Source organism: Callithrix jacchus, chromosome 2 (genome assembly GCF_049354715.1).
Source record: "Callithrix jacchus isolate 240 chromosome 2, calJac240_pri, whole genome shotgun sequence".
Lineage (NCBI taxonomy): Eukaryota > Metazoa > Chordata > Mammalia > Primates > Cebidae > Callithrix > Callithrix jacchus.
Window position 1 is genome coordinate 190,724,089 of NC_133503.1, and position 21,345 is coordinate 190,745,433.

Genomic DNA, 21,345 nt, shown 5'->3' on the forward strand with positions numbered 1-21,345 from the left:
AAAGCTCTTCCCTTGCTCCAATTCTATGGTCATCAGCAAATGGGGTGGTTTAGCTATTCTAACCAAGACAAGCAATAGCCCCACTGTGCACGGTCAGTCGATATCCTGGCACGTACCAGGGTCTTGAGTGTGGTGTCTGTGAACTACTCTGCAGGAGGCTGAGCAACTCCCATTTGAGTGTGTACAGAGGGTTCTCAATCTAGTACATTCTGCCACCTCCCACGCACGAGAAGCCTCTGTCAGTCTCTCCCTCAGCCATCTGTCTCTCCGATTCAACAGTGACCAATGTAAATAAAAAGCCTAACACAAAAATCAGGCAAATATGTTTAATTTTTTAAAATAACTGATGGCAAAATAAAATATTTACATCACATCATACTGTGTAAACATGTAAGGTCTCTGTACAAAGAAATATACATGCAAAATAATGTAAAAATTTAACTGAAATAAAAGAAACAATACACAAATAAAAATTATGAGGTTACGAATACACATCCAGTTTTGAATCCAATTTCTTTTAAAAAGTTTCTGTACAATTTTACAAGAAGAAACAAAAACCCAACAAAAGAATAAATAAAACACATTGGAAGCTGCAAAGCTTAACTATGCCAGTTTATGGCTCAAGACTCAGGTGTCCGGCTGGCTTGGGAAGCAGGCTGGTCTCTTTTGTAGTGCAGTTCACACGAGAAAGATAAAAAGACATCCAGAAAACTTCAAGGGTGCCCAGAGATCCAGCCTCCTTGAGTTGAAAGGACTCCCCGCACCAGCATGAATGCTGCCACAGTGACTCGGGCATTGGGTAATAGCCGCGGGGCGGCCAGTGCTTAATTGGCTTTTATTTCTTACCAAAAGCTCAAAACCCAGCCAATTTTTGTACAGAAAGTTGAACGTCAAAAAGTCTAAAAAGTAGTAAATGTCCAGACTGATTTTGGGAAAAAAAATACTTTGGCATTCTGAATAATAGCATAATAAACTTTAAAACATTACCCTATTATCCAGTTTTATATTCAGAGTATGAAATCACTTTTTACAGTCCTCAAAACCAACAAATTTCATGAAGAGTTAAGTCTCCTGGAACTGATGGCACAGGGCTACGACCCTACCCACCCACCCGCCAACCCCAACACACACACAAAACCATAAAGCTCACCATACGAAGTATGTGCTTTTTCTATATATTTATTACAGGTACAACAGAGGTCTTCATAAATAGTTGCATAAAATGTTAAAGCCACAACATTGCACATGATATGAAGTAAAACCAAAAAACCCCCAATGAGTGCATTTACAGTATTTTCATCTGACTGTGTACTGCTCAACAATCTGATTGACGGCTTGGGGCAGGAACAGGGGAAGGGGCAGTGGGGCAGGACCCAACCTGATGTCTTCATTTGATGGGCAGACCCTCAGACCCCCAGAGGAAGCCCCAGGCAGTGGGTGGGGGTAGGTAGAGGAGACAGGTGGGGATACGACAGACCGAAGGCAGGAACAGTCTTATATACAAGTAAGGCCTACATTTCATCAGAGCAAAACGATTCATTCTATTTTATGCAAAAGTGTGAGGTTGAATGCACGTTTCAGAAGCCACATCTGGTGTGAGATGCACACAGAAGAGGCGCCTGGAAAAGCTCAGAGCAGAGTGGACTCTGAGCCCTAGACAAGGCCGTGGGAGTGGCCGCCACCTGGGTGCGTCTTCCTGAGACGCACAGTATCTTTGCTTTGTTCGTTACACCAGTGGTAGAACATAGGCATTTTGTTTCCTTGGATAAATCTTGAAAACATTAAATTTGCAAAATTCTATTCATGTTTGTTTAAAAAAGTATCTTTTTATTTTTTGCAGAAACCTGAATAAAATACTGTGATACAGCAATGCGACCTCTGCCTTGGGCAGAGTGTAAGTGACGGTCCTCCACCCCAGCGCAGCTCGCAGCTCTGTGTCCAAGCACTGCTGAGCACAGCTCACTTGGAATGCAATTTCACACGATGAACATACCGGCAGCTGATCAGTTCTGTTTGCTTGTTTTCTCTTGAAAATTCAAATTAACAGCTGATTGGCAGGTGAAAGAGAATGAGAAAGAACTTCTGGATAGGTCAAACTCTAGGCAGAAGCCTGCTCTGTAGGAAGTTTTTAATGCTACGGATAGGTCGAACATCATTCTGGTGTTTGCGCCGCTCAATGAAGGATGTCAGTCTGGACGTGTCGAGGACGCCCGTGCTCCTGCCATTGCCCGCCTGCAGCCACTGCTCCTGGAGGGCCAGCGCAGCCGAGGGACGCTTGGCGGGGTCCTCCTGCAGGAGGAAGCACACGAACTCCTTGGCCTTCTGGCTAACTCCTTTAAAGTAGTCATCTGGGAAGCTAAAGTCTAAGCGGCAAATGTTCAGGCAGGTCTCTTCTACGCTGTCATCCAGGAAGGGGGACACGCCACTAAGAAGTACGTATGTGAGCACTCCAACACTCCATGTATCCGAGGTCAGGGAGACAGGGTTCCCGAGGATGATTTCAGGGGCCGCAAATTCAGGGTTCCCCAGTAACTGGTGGACGTAGTAGGTCGTGTTGAGTTGAACGGCATCTCCAAAGTCAGCCAGTTTGATGGTTGGCTTGGCTAAACTCTGATCCACCAGGATATTCTCAGGCTGGAAGACAGAGGACAACTGTCATTTTCACACCAGTCCAATCTTAAGCTTACTCATGATGATCAATTACTCTATGGTGAGGTGGAAGGAATCCATGATGTCAACTAGGACAAGCCATTCATGTGCAAAGCAAGCCGGACCCCTCAGCTCACAGCCCAGGATGAGGAGGAAGAAATGACCCAGCAGAGCTGGGACCCAGTTCCACACAGAGGAGCTCTCTCTGGAGAACTAAGTCCCAAGTAGCGTATGAAACCAGGTGGCTTTATGAAGCTGGTTGTTTATTTTCCCTCCCAGCACTGAGGGGAATATTCTCTTTCCTGCCTAAGTTACCACTGTACCCCCAAACACCCACTGGGCAAAACTCATGGGGACTTTCTAAAAGTCATGAAAGGCTAGAAGGTCTCTAGCGTTTTACCCAGCATGTTCCTGACCACGTGTATCCCTGGACACAAATGCTTAGAAACAGATTAGCCATCAGTGTCCACGCTGCCCCACCCACCCTTTCTGTCCTTAGTCACTTGGGGGCTCCTGGCCTGGCTTCAGAGGACAGGCTAAGAGAGGGCTCCGTGTCCCACATGGCTAAGCTGGCATGCTCAGACCCCGCTTCACCTGCCCCGGCCTCACCAACCTTTAGGTCCAGGTGTGCTATCCTGCAGTTGTGCAGGTACCGGACAGCTTCCAGAACCTCCCCCAGGTGCGCTCTGATCTTCCCTTCAGTGAGACTTCCCCATCGCACCACGCAGTCCAGGAGGCGACCCTGGTCAGCCCTAGAGGCAGGAACAAGTGACTGTTAGGATGTGCTTTGCTGTAAAGACCTCTTCAGGCTGGTAAGAAGTAAACAGGTCGGACCTGTCCCGTTATGAATGTTTCAACAGGATCTCAGGGCTGTGTCTCTAATGCATGACTAGACAAGGAAGGTAGCTTCTGTGAAGCTCTGTTGGGAAGATGTGGGTGGGGAACAGGGTGTCTCCATCTTAAGAGGGAAGCTGGGGGTAGAGCAGCACAGTCAAGGACCCAAACCTGCCTGTTGTGGGGGATGGCGTGGCCCGGCTGCCGGCAGTGCCAGGCACAGCAGGGATCCTATGGTATCTGCTGAAGGAAGGCATGAAGCCAGGCTTCTCGGAGCTGTAGTTTCCTCACCTGTAAAATGGCCACGGGAAGACTGACTGAGACCATGTAACCGAAGGCTGGCCAGGAGGTGACACAGCATGTGCTCAGTGTTGGACTCAGAAGGCTTCCTCCTCTGAAATTGCTGTTCATACTAAAAAAAACACTTACACAGCACCACCAAGAGCCAGGCACTCAATGCCTTCTAACAACTCATTCAATCCCATGACTCTGTGGGACGCGGTCTTACTGTACCCATCTGACACATGAGGACAGTGAGGCACAGAGAAAGCAGAAAACTTCCCCACGGTCCCGCAGCTCCAGAGTGGAGAAGCCAGGATTGGACTGGGGTGGTCGGGCCCCGGGCTCTCTCGACACCGGCCTATGCTGCGCTCTTTGCAAAACAGAAACTTGCAGGAAGATCGCTGCCTGTCTAGTAATGGGGAGTAGCCAGTGAGAATCTAGGAGTAATCTCTCCTGAAACGGATCCTCTTAACAGGATGGTGAGGCCAAACCATGCTGTTTTCCAGTGAGAAGAAATGATGGCTCAAAGCACTGAAATGTCAGTGCAGAAACGAAGGCCCTGTCAGAATCTGTGACAAGCACTCAAGCCACAGTCTTGTTAAAACTCCTGGGGGAATGTGAACAGTGGCTGTGTCACCAGCATCTGGAGCCAGAAAGGAGCCCTCCTGGGTCCTGAGGCTCCCAGGCCAGACCTCGGCTTGGATGTCAGCTCCTTCACACACATCACCCCATTTCGGCCCCACGACCCTCCTCTGAAGGCGATGAGACTTTTAAGGATATCCAAGGTGAGAAATGTGCCAATGAAGGGGAGGGCGGGGACTGAGACCAGGCCAGGTGTGGCCAGGTCCGGCCAGTGGACTTCCTCTCCGTATACACTGCTCAGCCTCGGGAGCCCCCTGCCGTCTGCCCTTCTGCCGCACGATGTATTTTCTATTCTTGGGAGAGGGGCTGGGAGCAGGTCCTCATGTTCTGGGGGAGGTTTTAGCCATGCGGCCATGGGTGGGAGGCCTTCCTGAGCATCCACTGTCACCCAGGGCACCTGGGCTGCCCAAGGAAGGTGGTAAGGCTGCATGTGGGGCCACCAGGGACCCTGTAGCAGCCTGGCCCTAGGAAGTGTGTGGCAGGAGGCATCTGTAATTTCTTCAAGTTAAAAATGACAATAACGATGACATCAGGTACAGGGCCTGGAGGGAGTTCCTGTGGGCGAGGGGCCCTGAGCTCGAGTCCACCCCTACACAACCCCATGGGGGCACCCTGTTAATCCTATCCTTCCCACTAAAGAAATTTCCAAACCAGGGCAAAAGGTTTTACCCTTCCCCATGGAAAAGTTGTAAATACAAGTAAGTGTATAAAATGACTCCCCCCAAAAAGGAGGAGTCGACATTTTCAAAGGTAAATGCACAGATGTTCCACAGACGTTAGACTGCTCCAAGCTGGGGGCCTCATGCCCTGACGTTTGGGGCGGATGAATCAGCGGGGGTCTCCCTGCCTTGTAGGAGGCTAGGCGGCATTCCTGGCCTCTGGCCACTACCTGCCAGTTGCACTCTCAGCCTGACCTCTCCTGACATTTCCTCACAAACCCATCCCCAGATGAGAACCACTCCTCTGGGACACAGGTTTCAAACTCTTTATATGACTGAATCATTTTCTGATCTCACATAGGAGCCCAGTAAGTACAACAGGTGCCAGTGGGGCAACTCTGGTTGGTGTTCTGGCGCCCCCTCTGTGGAGGACATTCTGTGGGGAGGTGCATCTTCCCCTCCTATCCAACTGGCCTTCACCTGGCAGGAGGCCTGAGGGACAGCACTGATCCAGGGTGAGTAGCCAGTGAGGGACCAGCAGGACCCTGTACAGGCTCGGGGTATCAGGGCAGCCTCCAGCCGCTAATGGGGGCTGGGGTTCAGCATCAGACAGCCTGGCTTCTTGGGACTTTCTGAAATGGGGAAGGTCCTCTGGGTTGGCTGAGCAAGTCGGGCATTCCACCCCAGAAGTGACTGCCCCTCATCAAGCAGCCCTGCTGAAGACCACACTGCTTTCTGCCGTTACTGGAAGGCTAAGAACTGCGGGCTCTGAAAGTGAAGATGTGTTTTAGTTTTGGGTTTAATTCTAAAAACTCAGTTTCCCTCCTTCTTAGAGAACAAACAGGAACAACCAAACCCCCTGAAGTCGAGGCAGAGGCCTGGGAGAAGGGAAGGTCAGGTGTTACGCACATTTCCAAGACCAGGACGTAGCTGGTGGGGGTCTCAAAGGTGTCAAGGAGGCCAATAAGCAGCGGGTGCTGGAGGCTCTGCAGGATGCCAAGCTCATGGGTGACCTGGTCACGCTTCATCAACTTTTTGTTCACAAACTTAGTGGCCACTGCTCGCTTGGTTCCTTTCTGATCACATTTCTTCACGACAGAGAACCTGCCCCTGTGAAATATGTACAGAAGACCATTTGCAGAGGCTGCTGAGGCAGGGCACAGAGAAAGGCTCCGTTATCCAAAATGGACAGGATATGTGGTGGCCCAGCCCTGTCTGCAGGCCCTGCTCTCCCAGCCACTCCATGTGGCTGTGGCACCATGAATGTCCCTCAAATCTGCCCTTGTCCACAGCCACGCGATTCTGCTGGTCCTCGCTCCCAGGCAGCCTTGGTCTCCCCACATCGGCGGCTGCTTCCCTGGCAATGTGTGTGGTGGGAGTGACAGGGAGAGATGTCTAAGCAGAAGCTGATGTCTGCTTGCGCCTCCTGTCAGCCACCCTTCCTGGCATGTTTGCAGGGGGCATCTGCTGTGGTCACTGCCTCAGCCTCGTCCCCGTGGGTGTCAGTGTGGGGCAGCATGAGGACCCTGGAGCTGCACCCATGGCCCACTCCTGAGGACTTGACCACTTCGCAACATGATCTTGACGAGAACTTGGACCTTGGGCAGGGGCCTGGGCGGGGGCCGGCTGTGTGGGTAAAGGCCACGACTTTGCCTTGTCTCCCACCCAGAGGCAGGGGCTGCTCCTTCCCTTGAATCAGGGCTGCCCGCGGCCGGCTCGGGCACACAGGATGTGGAGGACATTGGTCGTTGATTTCTCAGGCTGGGCCTTCAGAGGCCTTGACGCTCCTGCTGTTCTGGGATGCCACTATCCTCATGGGGACCTCCAGGGTGAAAGTCTATGCAGAAAGAGACCAGCATCCCAGACAAGGCCTCTGACATGTATGGGGCATGGTGGTGCCAGCTGACCAGGCCAGGAGAGGCCAAGAGAACAGCCCCATCTGCCCACCACACTGGAAGAAGCACATGTCACCACTGTCCTAAGACAGGCGCTGGTGTGACTTTCTATGCAGCCACAGGCAACTGACAGAGACATCAGCAGGAGCCTCGTGACCAGTTATGGCCTCAGGAATGAACGCCAGAGGGTGCTGCTGGCTGGAGTTTCCGGGGGAGTTCTTAGAAAGGGACAAAGGAAAGCTGTCACGCTCCTTTGTTCTCGCTCTTCCTGCCACATGGGACACAACACCTGGATTTGAGTGTGTGTTATGTGCCCGGAGGCAGGGCCAGGAGGAGCTGGGCTGCCTGGTAGTGCTGCTGGGCCACCCCCAGCTCGCCTGCCCCTTGTGAAGAGAAAGAGCTCCCTGGATGGGGGAAGCTCTCTCTTAAGCTTTTGCAAGAGAACCCTGATACTCCATCCAATTGTACTGTCACTGCTTGAAGCCTCCACGCACAAGTGAAACATGAAGGACACAAGAGGATGAAGAACTACAAGAAGCCTTTGAATGACTCCTGAACTCTCACAAGGCTGGCACAGAGCTACCATTATTCTACATGCACAGAGGGAAGCAACTTCTCCCCATTGACGGGGCTTGTGGCATTTGGCCCTGTCTGCTGGAACCTGAGTGGAAAACAGCTTCCTTACTTCTTCAGTGTTTAGCATCAAAAGGCAATGAGAGTTACAATTCGAATGCAAGACACAAATTCCAATTGTTGGCAAGATAACACTGCTGTGGCTGGGCGTAGTGGCTCACACCTGTAATCCAGCACTTTGTGAGGCAGAGGCGGGCGGATCACAAGGTCAGGAGTTTGAGACCAGCCTGATCAACATGGAGAAACCCTGTCTCCACTAAAAATACAAAAATTAGCCGGGCATGGTGGTGTGTGCCTGAAATCCCAGCTACTCAGGAGGTTGAGGCAGGAGAACCGCTTGAACCCAGGAGGCGGAGGTTGCAGTGAGCCCAGATCCCGCCACTGCACTTCAGCCTGGGTGACAGACTAAGACTCCATCTCAAAAAAAAAAAAAAAAAAAAAAAAAAAAGATAACACTGCTTAGCTTCATCCATGAACTCTCTGGTGTGTGCATCCTATCCTCTGCTCCTTCGGAAGGCATTCCGGGTGGCACGTCATACCTGCCAAGCTCAGCCACTTCACTGTAGAAGGAGTCAAAGTTGTCTTTCCAGGTCACCATGATCCCATCCGTCCCTGGACCTGCAAGAAGAACAGCACCTGCCTGAGCTTGTTTCCCACGGAACTTCTTGGGTGGGAAGGCTGTCACCACGCACGTCCCTCACCACAGCGGCGCGTGGCTGCTGGGCCTGCCACATGGCTCGAGTGAGTGGAAATGTGCTGAGAGCATAAAGGACACACAGATGCTGGGGCTTAGTGTGAAGGCAGAACGCCAAACACTTCATTAACAATTTCTCAGATACTGATTTCCCGCTGAAATCAAATACTCTGGAGGTATCTGATAAATACATGTTGGTAAAAACTGCTTTTACTTTTATTTGTAAAATGTGTTTACTAGAAAAATCTCTACTTGCATATGTGGCTTCTTTTTACTTCTATTGGACGGCATGCTACCGGTGACGGTCCTCCCTGTTCACCTGGCCACACCGCCTCGAAGCTAGGCTGGTCCCTCCTCCCCATGTCTTTCACAGTCACGAGAGATCAAGAGTCCATGGCATTTACTTAACTTTCATAGGGCTTTACATGGTTAATAAAATCACAAATACACTAAAAGCACAAATAGAATTTTATTATCAAAGTGCCAACTGTAAATTACCTGTCAGTAATGAACCCAGTATACATGTCCACAGGAACAGAAAGCATCCTTTCTAGAGCCTGCCTGTGAAAAGCAGCACTAAGTGGGGGAGCCCTGCATGGCCCTGCTGCCAGGCAGCCCCTGGAAGCACAGCTGCCACTGTGATCCCAAGCTCTCCTCAGGAACCTGGCACTCCTGCCCCGACTAATCCAGCCTCCTCTCCCCACTTACTTCCTCTTTCGGCCTGCTCACCAGACCTGCAGTCCAGCCCAGGGCAAGCATCTGCCCATCCCGATCCTCACCTGGGCTTCCTCCCCTCTGCCCAGGTTGCCACTGGGAATGCATTTCCTTAAACCATATCCAAGCTGACTTGTCTGATCCTGCTCCCTGGGGTAGAGGCCACCTCCTCCACCTGCCTTCCCCGACTCACTCATGGCTGGAAATCATCTCGCACAGCAGTGGGTGGTCCCTGTGGGTGCTGTGTGCTGCCAGCTACCACTGTTGTCACAGGGGGGCTGCTGACCACTATATGACCATAAGTGAACCCATGTATGATCCACCTCTGTAGCCTCCCAGAAACCAGAAGAGTGCCTGGCACACACAAAGCCTTAAATCTTCACTGAAGGACACCTGAGAAGCAACAACTTCACTTCAATCACTTAAACTAAATGCTGCATTTTATTCTGCAGTCTTTTTTGTTAATGCTGGCACATTTGCACCCATGTAAAGTGCTTTATAAATGGTAAGGCTAATTCTGACTGTGTAGGTGAAGAAGTACTGATAGAGAATCATTAATAAAAATAAAATTATTATTTCAGTAGGCAGATTTCAAACACCTGCCAACTTACATGAAGAAATACTGGACTTTCATTTACATAAAAGTATTTTTTTTCTTTTTTTAAACTGAAAGTCTTTTAAAAATAAACATTTTGTATTCAAGCATTACAAATATACAGAAAAGTGGACCAAATAAAAATGGTGACTCCAACCAGACCCAGAGACAGAGACAGAGCATCACAGTGGGCAGCTGTTCCCTTGCTCCTCTAAAACACACCTTCCTTCCTTTTCCTTTTTTTTGAGGCAGAGTCTTGCTCTGTCACCCAGGCTGTAGTACAGTGATGCAATCTCAACTCACTGCCACCTCAACCTCCCAGGTGGCAAGTGATCCTCCCACCTCAGCCTCCAGAGTAGTTGGGACCACACGCATGCGCCACCACACCCAGCCAGTTTTTTTCTATTTTTGTAGAGATGGGGTTTTGCAAAGTTGCCCAGACTAGTTTCCAACTCCTGGGCTCAAGCCATCTACCCACCTTGGCCTCCCAAAGTGCTGGGCTCGTGAGTACAAAGTACTGCGCCCAGCCCCCTTTTCTCATCAACAGAAACCTCAGCTCTGGCTGGTGGCTCAGCAGGGCTCTCTCTGCATGATTCATTTGGACACAGTTTGGGGGCCTGCACATGTCCTCAGGGTGCAGGGCCGATCCTTCAGTCTCAGGACTCCCTCTCATAGCCCAGACTCTGACCAGCTCCTTGCCTTGAGCCAGATCTTGACGAAAACCTTTTGCTTTCTGAGCATCTGAGAACTGGGGCTCTGCAAGGGCCAGACAGAACAAGGGCACACACCCCAGACAGCTCGTGGGAGAGGAACAGCCTCAGACAGACAGGAGGGAAGCCATGGGTAGATTTAAGGCAAAACACAAAACTATCGATGCCTGCAAACAAAATGGCTTCTCTCAGAGAACAATTTGGAATAGCCCACATAAGATGATTCTTCTGAAGACCTTTAGGGGTGCAGCTGAATTTGTGTGATACAAATAGCCACACACTTGCATTATTTTCCCATTCACATTTCCAGGGTATGAATAGTTTTTTTTTTTTTTGAGATGGATTCTCATTCTATCACCCAGGCTGGAGCGTGTCGGTGCAATCTCAGCTCACTGCAACCTCCGCCTTCCGGGTTCAAGCGATTCTCAGCCTTCTGAGTAGCTGAGACTACAGGTGTGTGCTAGCACGCCCGGCTAATTTTTTGATCTCTTAACCTCGTGATCCGCCCGCCTCAGCCTCCCAAAGTGCTGGGATTAAAGGTGTGAGCCACCATGCCTGGCTGAATAGTCTTCTATCTTTCTACACTCCCTTAGCTTTCAATAGTGATTAAAAAACAAAATCACCTGTGTAATTTGTGTTACTTAAAAATTATAAAATCTTTACTTTTTATTGTTTACTGCCAAATTCTAGATTTTTTAATTTCTTGTTCCAGGATCCAAAAAAGCAGAACATGTCTTCTGATTTAATGATTTTAAAATAGGAAATTAAGATATTTGGGACGAAACTTCTAAGACAAATTCTGCTTATTGTCTACACACAGGGTGCTCCAGGACTCAATTTATCTTTTATTTGGGGTATTATTTGCCCTCTGGGAAGCAGCTCCATTTGTGGCAGAACTGGAGGATGGACAGGAACCGTCAGTGCCCAGTACTGCATGGCCAGCGTTCTGCAAGATGCTAGCAGAGAGCAGTCTGCACCTGCTGCTTTCTCAGCAGATATCTCTATCAGCCGAACTACCGGACATTCTGAAAGCCCTAAGATATGGGTTCTGGTTGGGCGCAGTGGCTCACGCCTGTAATTCCAGCATTTTGGGAGGCTGAGGTGGGTGGATCACGAGGTCAGAAGTTCAAGACCAGCCTGACCAAGATGCTGAAACCCCATCTCTACTAAAAATACAAAAATTTGCTGGGCGTGGTGGCGTGCGCCTGTAATCCTAGCTACTTGGGAGGCTGAGGTAGGGAACTGCTTGAACCCGGGAGACAGAGGTTGCAATGAGCCAAAATCGTGCCACTGTACTCCAGCCTGGCAACAGAGTGAGACTCCATCTCAAAAACAACAAAAAGAGATATGGGTTCTGCCCCATGGAGCTTGTGATTTAGCTAAGGAGAGAAAACAAGCTCTTCAGACCAGAGCAAGCAGGCCCCATGATAGATGCCTCCTAGCCAGATGCTCTGGACAAGCTGCTAAGCTGCCCTGGGCCTGGCTCCTCATGGATGGGGTGAGGAGGGCTGTATCCACCCATAAGGGTTGCTGTTAGGGTCTCACACTGGCACAGAGCCTGCACAGGCCCGGGGCTCACCCACATCTCCTTTTCTGCTTTTCCCATTTTCATTCTACAAGACCCACCTAGACCACATCCAGATTCAGCTGGGTAGCTGGCTAGGAGAGAGTGTTCTGAGTACTGAGAGCACAGGAAGCACCCTGCTCCACCTCAGAGGCTGGTCGTGGGGGGCCCTGCTGCCCCATGGTGGGCAGCCAGAGGCCCTCACCAGGCAGGCCCCCATCCTCCTCCCAGCAACCGGAGCCCTGGTGTCTCCCCCAACCTTGCATAAGGTGCTGAGAGGTCACTCTCTTGTGACATCCCATACACTCTGGTCTGCTACTTGCAACTCCCTGTTGAAGCTCCATGAATGCCTTATTATTCTATCTTTCAGGCCACTCGGAGTGTGAGGGGAGACTCAGGACATCAGGAAACTCCTGGAAGACGTGCCCCACCAGCTCCCATAGAATCCTTGCTGCACAGCGCTTACCTAGGACCCTCAGGCTGGCCGAAGATGAGGCTGAACCCATGTCATTGACAGCAGTGCACGTGTAGATGCCGTCATCTTCCGTGGTCACACCCACAATCTTCAGAGTGGCCTCTCCCAGGTCACTGCAGCACAGATGGGAACACACTGGGTGTGAGAAAAGCTGAGCAAGTGGCGGTCAGCGCTGGCCTCCCTCCTTCAGGATCAAGGGAAGGCAGGTGCTCAGGTGCTGATGAGGAGATGAACACCCAGGCGTGAAATGTGGTCTCATGGAAGAGGCAGAGTGCCGAGGCGGCCAAAGAAATCCATCCGTGAAGGAGGTATTTCCAGTTGCCGAGTGACAAGATGGTGCTCCCAGCCAGTGAAACTCACCAGGAGTGGGCCTCCCTCACCTGTAGGAGATGCTGTAGTGACCATCGTTGTTCAAGGTGTTGTGTTCAGGGCCCTTCCAGGTAATTGAGGCTTTGGGGCGGCCACAGACTCGACATCTAAGAACAACGGTCTCCCCTGTCTCACAAGTGACCTCACTCAATGGAATGACGAATTCTGGGGGAACTGCACAGGAAAGGAGTCGTTAAAGGCCCATCAGCCCTGGCTCTTCCTCCAAACCCACTCACATGTCCCGGACAGACTGATAGGACCTAAGCTGCTGTGCACACCCAGAGCACCACGGAAAACCCATTTCCAGAGCCCACACTCAAGTGCTCTGAAACATACCCCCCAGATCCAGAATCATCTCAGACTAGAAGAAAAAGAATAGAACTCACCATCATAAATGTAGTTGGGATTGAGAAGCTGAAATGGAAACAGCAAACAACCATTAATTGAAAGGAGCTATTTGAAGGTGGATTACTTTCATTGTAGGGCTACAATTATTGTTGAAAGATTTGTAGAAATTGACTTGCCCGGGCATCAATCAAAACAAACCACATTTTCACTTTACTCAAAAGCCTCATGTCACACTAATTTGGGTGGGTCTTTTTCTTCCTACCCACAAACACAAAAACACTGCTTATTCTCATGCTACAGGCTGAGTCCGGCTGGTCCTCAGATGCCTTCCTGATGCAGAGCAGCACCCTGGCCCACAGTGCTTAGAGCCAAAGGAGACACCTTCTTTTTCTCCAGGCAATTCCCTCCCCCAGGCTTCAGGCAATCCCATTACAGAGGACTCAGAGCTGACTGAAGTTGCCCCCAAGGGAATCTGTCACAGCTAGGGAGCCCATGTGCACCCCCACATCTAGCCACTTCTCCTCTGCTCTAAGGCAGAAGCATTGAAGGAAGCCTGAACCCTAGCTTCTCTGCATCTCTCCTCTGCTCTAAGGCAGAAGCATTGAAGGAAGCCTGAACCCTAGCTTCTCTGCATCTTCACTGTTTCTAAGAGCCTAGTCTCTGTGTTCGTCATAAGCCACATGTGCACCTGGGGTGGTGTGCAGGGGTCTACCTGGTTCTTTGCAGGCCACACACATCCCTGTGGCAGACAACGTAGTGCCCCTAACAAGACCCTGCAGGGCTGGTGGGTGGGAGGGAAGTCATGAGCAAGCCCGGCTCCAGCTCTGCAGTCTCCGCCCTCCCTGATCCCTTCTCTCAAGCTGGGATGACACGGGCTCCTGAGGACCCCCGAACACACCTTCACAGATACCTTGTTGCTGAGTCCTTCCCGTGACTTCCGATAACCATTCTCTAACTTGCCTTCCCTTTTGCCGTCTTTATCTTTTTTCTCAGATTTTTTCCTTAAACGGAGTGCTGTGTGCCAAGATGTTGACTTCCTAGGGGAAAAGAACACACTGTGGGTATTACGCCTTTCCAGCATTCACCAAATGATACCTGAAGTGTTAAAGGAAAGCTGTATATTCAACTTAAGTGTGTGCAGGGGGATGGGAAATCCTCTAGGAACAGTGACCTCTGTTAAAGAAAACGTTCCTGTGATTCTCAAGAGCTAGGAGATAAAACCAACAATCTCTTAAATCAAATTTTAAGGATGAAACTATAAAGGTGCCTGTGATAACTGATTTTATGTATGATCTGACTGGGTCATAGGATGCTTAGATATTTGGTCAAATGTTATTCTGGGTATTCCTATGAGGGTACTCCTGAATGAGATGAACACTTTGATGGATCCAGTAAAGAACAGTGCCCTTCCTAAGGTGAATGGCCTGCATCCAGTCAGCTGAAGGCCTTAAGGGAACACCGAAAGTATTGTCTCCCAAGCGAGAGGGCCTAGATAGTTTTCTAGCAGACTCTTCAGACGGTCTGCACCACGTGCTCTCCTGGGTCTGAAGCCTGCTGGTCCACACTGCAGATCTGGACTTGCCAGTCTTCATAACTACGTGAGACAATTCCTTATCATAAATCCATTTCTAGACAGGCATACCTTAGAGGTCGTGGGGATCAGTTCCAGATCACCACAATAAACTGAGTCACAATCAAGTGAGCCACATAAATTTTTGGTTTCTTAGTGCATATAAAAGTGATGTTTATACTATATTAGAGTCTATTATATGTGCAATTATATTATGTTTCAAACACATACATACCTTAATTAAAAACACTTTATTTGCTAAAAAATGCTAACTATCATCCGAGCCATCAGTGAGCCACAATATTTTGCTGGTGGAGGGTCTTGCCTCAATGCCTAGGGTGGCTGATTGATTAAGGTGGTAATTGCTGAAGGCTGGGGTGGTTGTGGCAGTTTCTTAAAATAAGACAAGAAGTTTGCCACCAGTCCCCCTGTTACAAAAGAGTTTTCTGCAGCATGTGACACTGACAGCATTATACCCAGAGCAGAACTTCTTTGGAAATTGGAATCAGTCCTTTCAAACCCTGCTGTTACATTATCAAGTAAGTTTATGTAGTATTCTACATTATTTGCCAACATTTAAACAGTGTTCATAGCCTTTTCACAAGGAGTAGATTCCATTTCAAGAGACCATTTTCTTTGCTCACTCATAAAAAGCAGTTCCACATCTGTTCAAGTCTGATGATGAGATTGCAGCTCCTCAGCCCCCATTTCAGGCTCCATTTCTGATCCCATGTTCCTTGTTCTTTCTACCACATCTGAATTACTTCCTTCAGTGAAGTCTTAAAACCTTCAAAGTCAACTATGAAGTTTGAAATCATCTTCTTCCAACCTACTGTTAATTAATGTTAATATTTTGACCTCCTCCCGTGATTCATGAGTGTTCTTAAATGACATCTGGAATGGTGAATCCTCTCCTGAAGGTTTTCAATTCACTTTGCCCAGATCACTTGGAGGCATCACTACCTATGGCAGCTATGGCGTTACAACGTGAATTTATGTCTTTTTTTTAAATTGAGACAGAGTCTCGCTTTGTTAACCAGGCTGGAGTACAGTGGGATAATCTAGGCTCACTGTAAACTCCGCCTCCTGGGTTCAAGCCATTCTTCTGTCTCAGTCTCCTGAGTAGCTGGGACCACAGGTGCCTGCCACCACGCCCGACTAATTTTTGTATTTTAAGTAGAGACGGGGTTTCACCATACTGGTCAGGCTCATCTTGGACTTCTGACCTCAGGTGATCCACTTGACTTGGCCTCCCAAAGTGTTGGGATTACAGGCATGAGCCACTGTGCCCAGCCCAAAATATATTCTTAAATAAGGCTGGAAAGTTCAAATTACTCCTTGATCCATGGGCTGTAGCACGGACGTTGTCTTAGCAGGCAAGAAAACCTGAATCTCCTTGTACGAGCTCTGGGTTGACCGGGTACACTGTCAAAGAACAGCATTATTTGGAAAGAATTTTTGTTTTCTGAGCAGTACGTGTGGACAGTGGGCTTAAAATACTCAGTAAACCATGTTGTAAATACATGATGTACAGATGTGCTGTCAGCCAGGCTTTGCTGTCCATTTCTAGAGCACAGACAGAGATGTTACAACAGCAGGCATTCCAGGGAGATGAAGACTTATAAAAACCAGCACCAAATTCAGTAAAATAACACTCAGTGTAGCAAAACTGGCTTCATGTTTCCTAAATAAATTAACCTTTTGGTATATAAGGTGGGATCGTAATTAGCATAATTCTTACGGATCCCAGGATTTTCAGAATGGTAAATGTGCATTGGCTTCAACTTAAAGTAACCAGCTGCATTAGCCCCTAACCCTTTCATGTTATTGGATTAGCTTTCCTTAAACATGAACCAACCTCTGCTGGTTTCCAACTTTTCTTCTGCAGTTTCCTCATCTGTCTCAGGCTTTATAGAACTGGAGAGAGAGGGGGCCTTATTCTGGGTTGGGCTTTGGCTTAAGGCAAAGTTGTGGCTTGATCTTCTGTTTAGAACACTCAAACTTTCTCTGTCTCAGAAAAGGCTGTTTCACCTTCTTACTATTCGTCTGTTTAGTGGGTAGCACTTTTATTTCCTTTGCATTCATGATTTGGCTGTTTGGTGCGAGAGGCCTAGCTTTTGGCCTGTATCCACTTTTGACATGGCTTTCTCATTAAACTTCTAACTTTTGATTTAAAGTGAGGGACATGTAAACATTTAGAGGCCACTGTAGGGTTATTAACTGGTCTAATTCTGATATTATTGTGTTGCAGGCAGGCCTGAGGAGAGGGAGACAGATGGGGGAATGGACAGTTGGTGGAGTAGTTAGAACACACACATTTATTACGTTTGCCATCTTGAATGTGTGCAGTTCACAGTTGCTCAAAACAATTATAATAGTAACATCAAACATCACTATGTATCATCATAACAAATATAACAACAAAATGTGTCAATATTGTGAGAATCACCAACATGTAACATAAATACAGAGTGGGATCACATGTTGTTGGATAAATGGCACTGAGAGACTTGCTTGACATAGGGCTGCCACAAAACTCGTGTAAAAAGCCAATTCTTCAAAGCACATTAAAGCAAAGCACACACACAAAAGAGGCGTGCCTGTGTCTATGCTGGTATCTATGCACACTCCCTACTGGTTCTGCTCCTCTCAAGGACCCTGACTAAAATGGGGCCTAAGAATGTATTTTGGAGAAAGAAAAATAGGTGATATTTTCCCCTTGGGTTAAAAAAAAAAAACCAGCCAGGTGTGGTGGCTCATGCCTGTAATCCCAGCACTTTGGGAGGCTGGGGTGGGTGGATTATGAGATCAGGAGTTCAAGACAAGGCTGATCAATGTGGTGAAACCCTGTCTCTACAAAAAATACAAAAATTAGCCGGGTGTGGTGGCGTACACCTGTCGTCCCAGTTACTCAAGAGGCTGAGGCAGGAGAATCGCTGAACCTGGGAGGCGGAGGTTGCAGTGAGCCAAGATCATGCCACTGAACTCCAGCCTGGGTGACAAAGCGAAACTCCATCAAAACAAAACAAAACAAACAAACAAACAAAAAACACACTTTTGTGAGTTATGACTAACACAAAATGCTGTCAGATGGGATTCCTTAACAATGGGCTAGAGCAGACTATTTCTAAATGCAGATTATTCAAAGACCCTGTGAGCATGAGTGTGAGTGTGAGATGGAAGGCCACCCATCTTCCCATGTGCTCAGAGCTGAACTGGAATGAACACCCCAGTGCTGCTCTCCCTTCCACATGCTTACCCCGGTTGGGGTCTTGTGCCTCAAGGGCGCTGTGGCCCCTCCCTCTGCTGCCTGCCCAGCTGCTGTTGCTGTCAAGCACTCACTTGAGAGTCCCGTCGGGGTTCTCCATGATGACTGCACTGGTGTGGCCCAGGACAAAGCCCGGAATCCAGCCCTCGGCTGCAGGGCACTGGTCAGTGGCGGCTCGGAACACCAGAAACATGTTCTGCTGGTTGCTGGCCAGAATCTGAACGACCTCTCCTTGGTAGACGTTGATCTCATCCTCCTTCACTGCCGTGTAATCGTGTGTCACCAACATGGTGGAGATGTTGCTACTGCTGCTGCTTTCACTCTGCAGAGGGACAGATGAAGACAGAGAAGGCAGGGGGAACTGAAACAAGGCCTGATCACATGAAGTCCTGTGCCAGTGTGCCCCGCGGCACCATGACCCAGTGCAGGGCTCACCGGGCAGCACCGAAACTTTCAACTTTTTCTTTACCCTCTGGCTAACTCTGTGCATCTATTTCAATAACTGAAAATGTGGGCTCTCTAGAAAGCAATTTAGGGATGCTCTTAAAAAATTCACTGCAATAATGACTCTGGTGTTGGGAGCTGGTCACACTGTGACCTTCCTTGCACCCTCACAGGAACATCTCAGACCTCATGTTAACGCCATGTTAGGTTACTCCTTTTTTTTTTCAAGACTACAATGTCACTTCTCATTTACACGTTAGGCTATTCCTAAGCAAACAGCCGTGTCACTGTACCATTATCAGTTGAAAAAAGGTATTCAAATTAACTGATGCAAAATTAATCTTCATCTCACTGACAGATTCCATAATAGAGAAGTCCCCAAATCTTCCAGATAGAATGTTCACTGGGAATGCATATTTTAGAATCATGCTAAGTTGCTGACATGCCTGATCATTTCTATTTCTTTGCTTCAAAAACAACATGGAGCACCTGAACATAAATCGATCACTATTCTGCTCTTATGGAGAGCAGCTCTGTCTCCAGTGTAAGAGCTTGCTGGGAGTCCCTCTTATGAGCTTGCATGACTCAAGTGTCCTCAAGGCTATTGCCATGGGAACACAACACAAAGCATCCCAGTGCGGCTCACCACAGGTGCTGTGACTCAAGCTTTGGGAACAGATTCTGGTGTGGGATGCGTACCCCGCCCCACTTAAGCCTCTGCCCCCATGGGACCAGGTCTCTTTAGTCACAGGGCTGCCATGCAGCAGGAACTCAATTCATGGTGAGTGGCCCAGTCAATGAGGCCAGAGTGACTGGTAAGACAAAGAGCGTTTCTTAAGGCCCTACCCAGGCCACACACTGAGTGGGGTTAGCTGCTAAGAAGAAACACAAATGGCAGTGTTTGTCCCAAACTCCCATCTAGCGCGTGGCCTATGGCTCTGGGTGGAGGAGACGAACGCGCAGATCCCCCGCCAGCTCCTGAGGCCCCTCTATGGAGTAGAATGTGAGAAATGGCATCTGGTGCCTTGTTCCCGTGAACTTGTGCTCAAAGGCCTCCACCGAGGACACTGTTGGGATGTTCATGGATTCCCAAGACTCCAAAGGTGCTAGCTTCTGCTGGGCTCTCCGACGCCCTGGGTAAATCCTGGGTCAGTGCAGACACAATTAGAACACCCTGCTCTACCGCCTCTCAGCCCTGGTCTACTGAGCTGGTATCAGGACATGCTGGAGCAGGTGGTGGACTGCTGTAGCTCGCCAAGAGGACCGGAGGGAAGAGACCTCTGGCCCTCCTCCACGATGTCAAGCATGAGAGAGCCAACAAGCCAGCCACTGGGAATTCTAGGTACCAGGGCTCTGAATCGAAACCTGTAGTGCATATTTAAAATAAACACGGTGGTGCTGCCCGGCTCCTGTCCTCGTCTCCGTGGAGGAGTCTGCTTCTGTTCTCGTCCCTGTGGGTGCCCACTGTTTGCCTGTGGCTCCTCAGCTCAAACAATGTTGTACAGGGCAGGCTTTGGTTTGAGCATACTCATTTATGCAATATTATACTTTTAGCATGGACTTTAGTATTCTGACTTACATGGTAATGCTCAAGAGTTTTGAGATTACAAAGCTAAATTTCCAAGAATATGTAAACAGATAAACAACTTCAGAAGCATAGCTGCTTCTGATGATATACCAGGCTACAGTCTTAGAGTACTTTGCTACTATAATCATAACTATTAGTATTTTCTGGGCACCTCCTAGGTACCAGGCATTTCAAATCTATCCTGCTTAATTCTCACAACCACCCCACCAGTGGGCATGGCCGAGTCCTTGAGTGCAAGGTCAATGAGCTTGCACTGGCCACCTGGCCTGAGCAAGAAAAGCCAGGCTGGGGTGACTCCAATGTGCATGCACTTTTATTGCTGCCCAATAAAGCAGGCCAAAAGGCCAGACCGCAGGACCGCAGGAAGGACTGGTGCAGTCATGGTTTAGGCTGATCCACATCCATGTCACTCCTGCTGTCAGCAGAGATTTACAGAAGCTGCTCATCTAAAGGGGGAAGGAGGAAGGAGGAGCCAGGCTATGGGCTGGGTACAGCTGCTTGACTGTGACCACGGACAGCTTGACAGAAGTGGTCAAGGAGAGGGAGGCCTCTGCAGATCTCCAAGGGGACAGAAGCGCAAATGCGTATGGGCCGGGCAAGGCTGCAGGCCCTTTTAACTGATAGACTTCAGAATCCTGGAGGGCATTTTTTTTTTTTTTTTTTTTGAGATGGAGTCTCACTGTCACCCAGGCTGGAATGCAATGGTGCAATCTCTGTCTGCTGGGTTCAAGCAATTCTACATCAGCCTCCAGAGTAGCTGGGACTACAGTGCCACCATGCCTGGCTAATTTTTTGTATTTTTAGTAGAGACGGGATTTCATCATGCTGGCCAGGCTGGTCTCAGACTCCCGACCTTGTGATCTGCCCACCTTGGCCTCCCAAAGTGTTGGGATTATAGGTGTGAGCCACCATGCCCAGCCTGAGAGCATTTTTAAAGCCCCACTTAGGAGCTCTGAAGTCTTCCTATGTCTCTAGGGCGTTTCTGTAAGGAGGCATTTTGACTTGTCTGAAATCCTGTCCAGCAAGTTCCCTTTCCAGGTTCCCTGCCACATAAGAACAAGTGGGAAGAAGTGAGAAGGCAAAGGCAACTTTCCCAGCCTAAAGCTCGCAGGAACACATGCCACCTGCAGACTGCGCCTTGGCCTCAGAGTGAACATTCGGGATGGAGCCGGGGCACGTCTTCTTGTGAATATCCAGAGAAGACTGGCATTGGCTCCCATCTTGGAGCAGCTGAAGTGTTAATTCTGAAACACAGACTCTGAAATCTCCTCTTGTGCTGAATGGGAATGTGTCCAGGTTATGATGAGCTCCAGAGATGCTAATTGGCAGATTCAGTGAGGGTCACAGCTGTAAGGCCACTCCTGGATACTGAGTATCCAACTAAGTGATGATGGGTATAGCTTATTGCTGGG

General features: G+C 49.0%; 1 protein-coding gene across 7 annotated transcripts in view; it reads right to left on the bottom strand.

Annotated features, from left to right (window-relative positions):
* Nucleotides 1–312: 312 nt before the first annotated feature.
* The window catches only part of TRIO (trio Rho guanine nucleotide exchange factor), a 376,037-nt gene continuing 355,004 nt past the window's right edge, over nt 313–21,345 (bottom strand). For 4 of the 7 annotated variants that reach the window (XM_035291759.3, XM_054252326.2, XM_035291761.3 and 1 more), the window contains 9 exons: nt 17,976–18,223; nt 13,962–14,100; nt 13,102–13,129; nt 12,727–12,889; nt 12,338–12,459; nt 8,134–8,212; nt 5,976–6,176; nt 3,263–3,401; nt 313–2,634 (listed from right to left, as the gene is read on the bottom strand). In XM_035291759.3, coding sequence (XP_035147650.2) covers nt 2,092–2,634; nt 3,263–3,401; nt 5,976–6,176; nt 8,134–8,212; nt 12,338–12,459; nt 12,727–12,889; nt 13,102–13,129; nt 13,962–14,100; nt 17,976–18,223 — 1,662 coding nt within the window. In that variant the 3' untranslated portion in view covers nt 313–2,091. Of the gene's footprint in view, nt 2,635–3,262; nt 3,402–5,975; nt 6,177–8,133; nt 8,213–12,337; nt 12,890–13,101; nt 13,130–13,961; nt 14,101–17,975; nt 18,224–21,345 lie in introns of all 7 variants that reach the window. The other 3 variants (XM_035291760.3, XR_013532357.1, XR_013532356.1) reach the window with 3 other exon arrangements.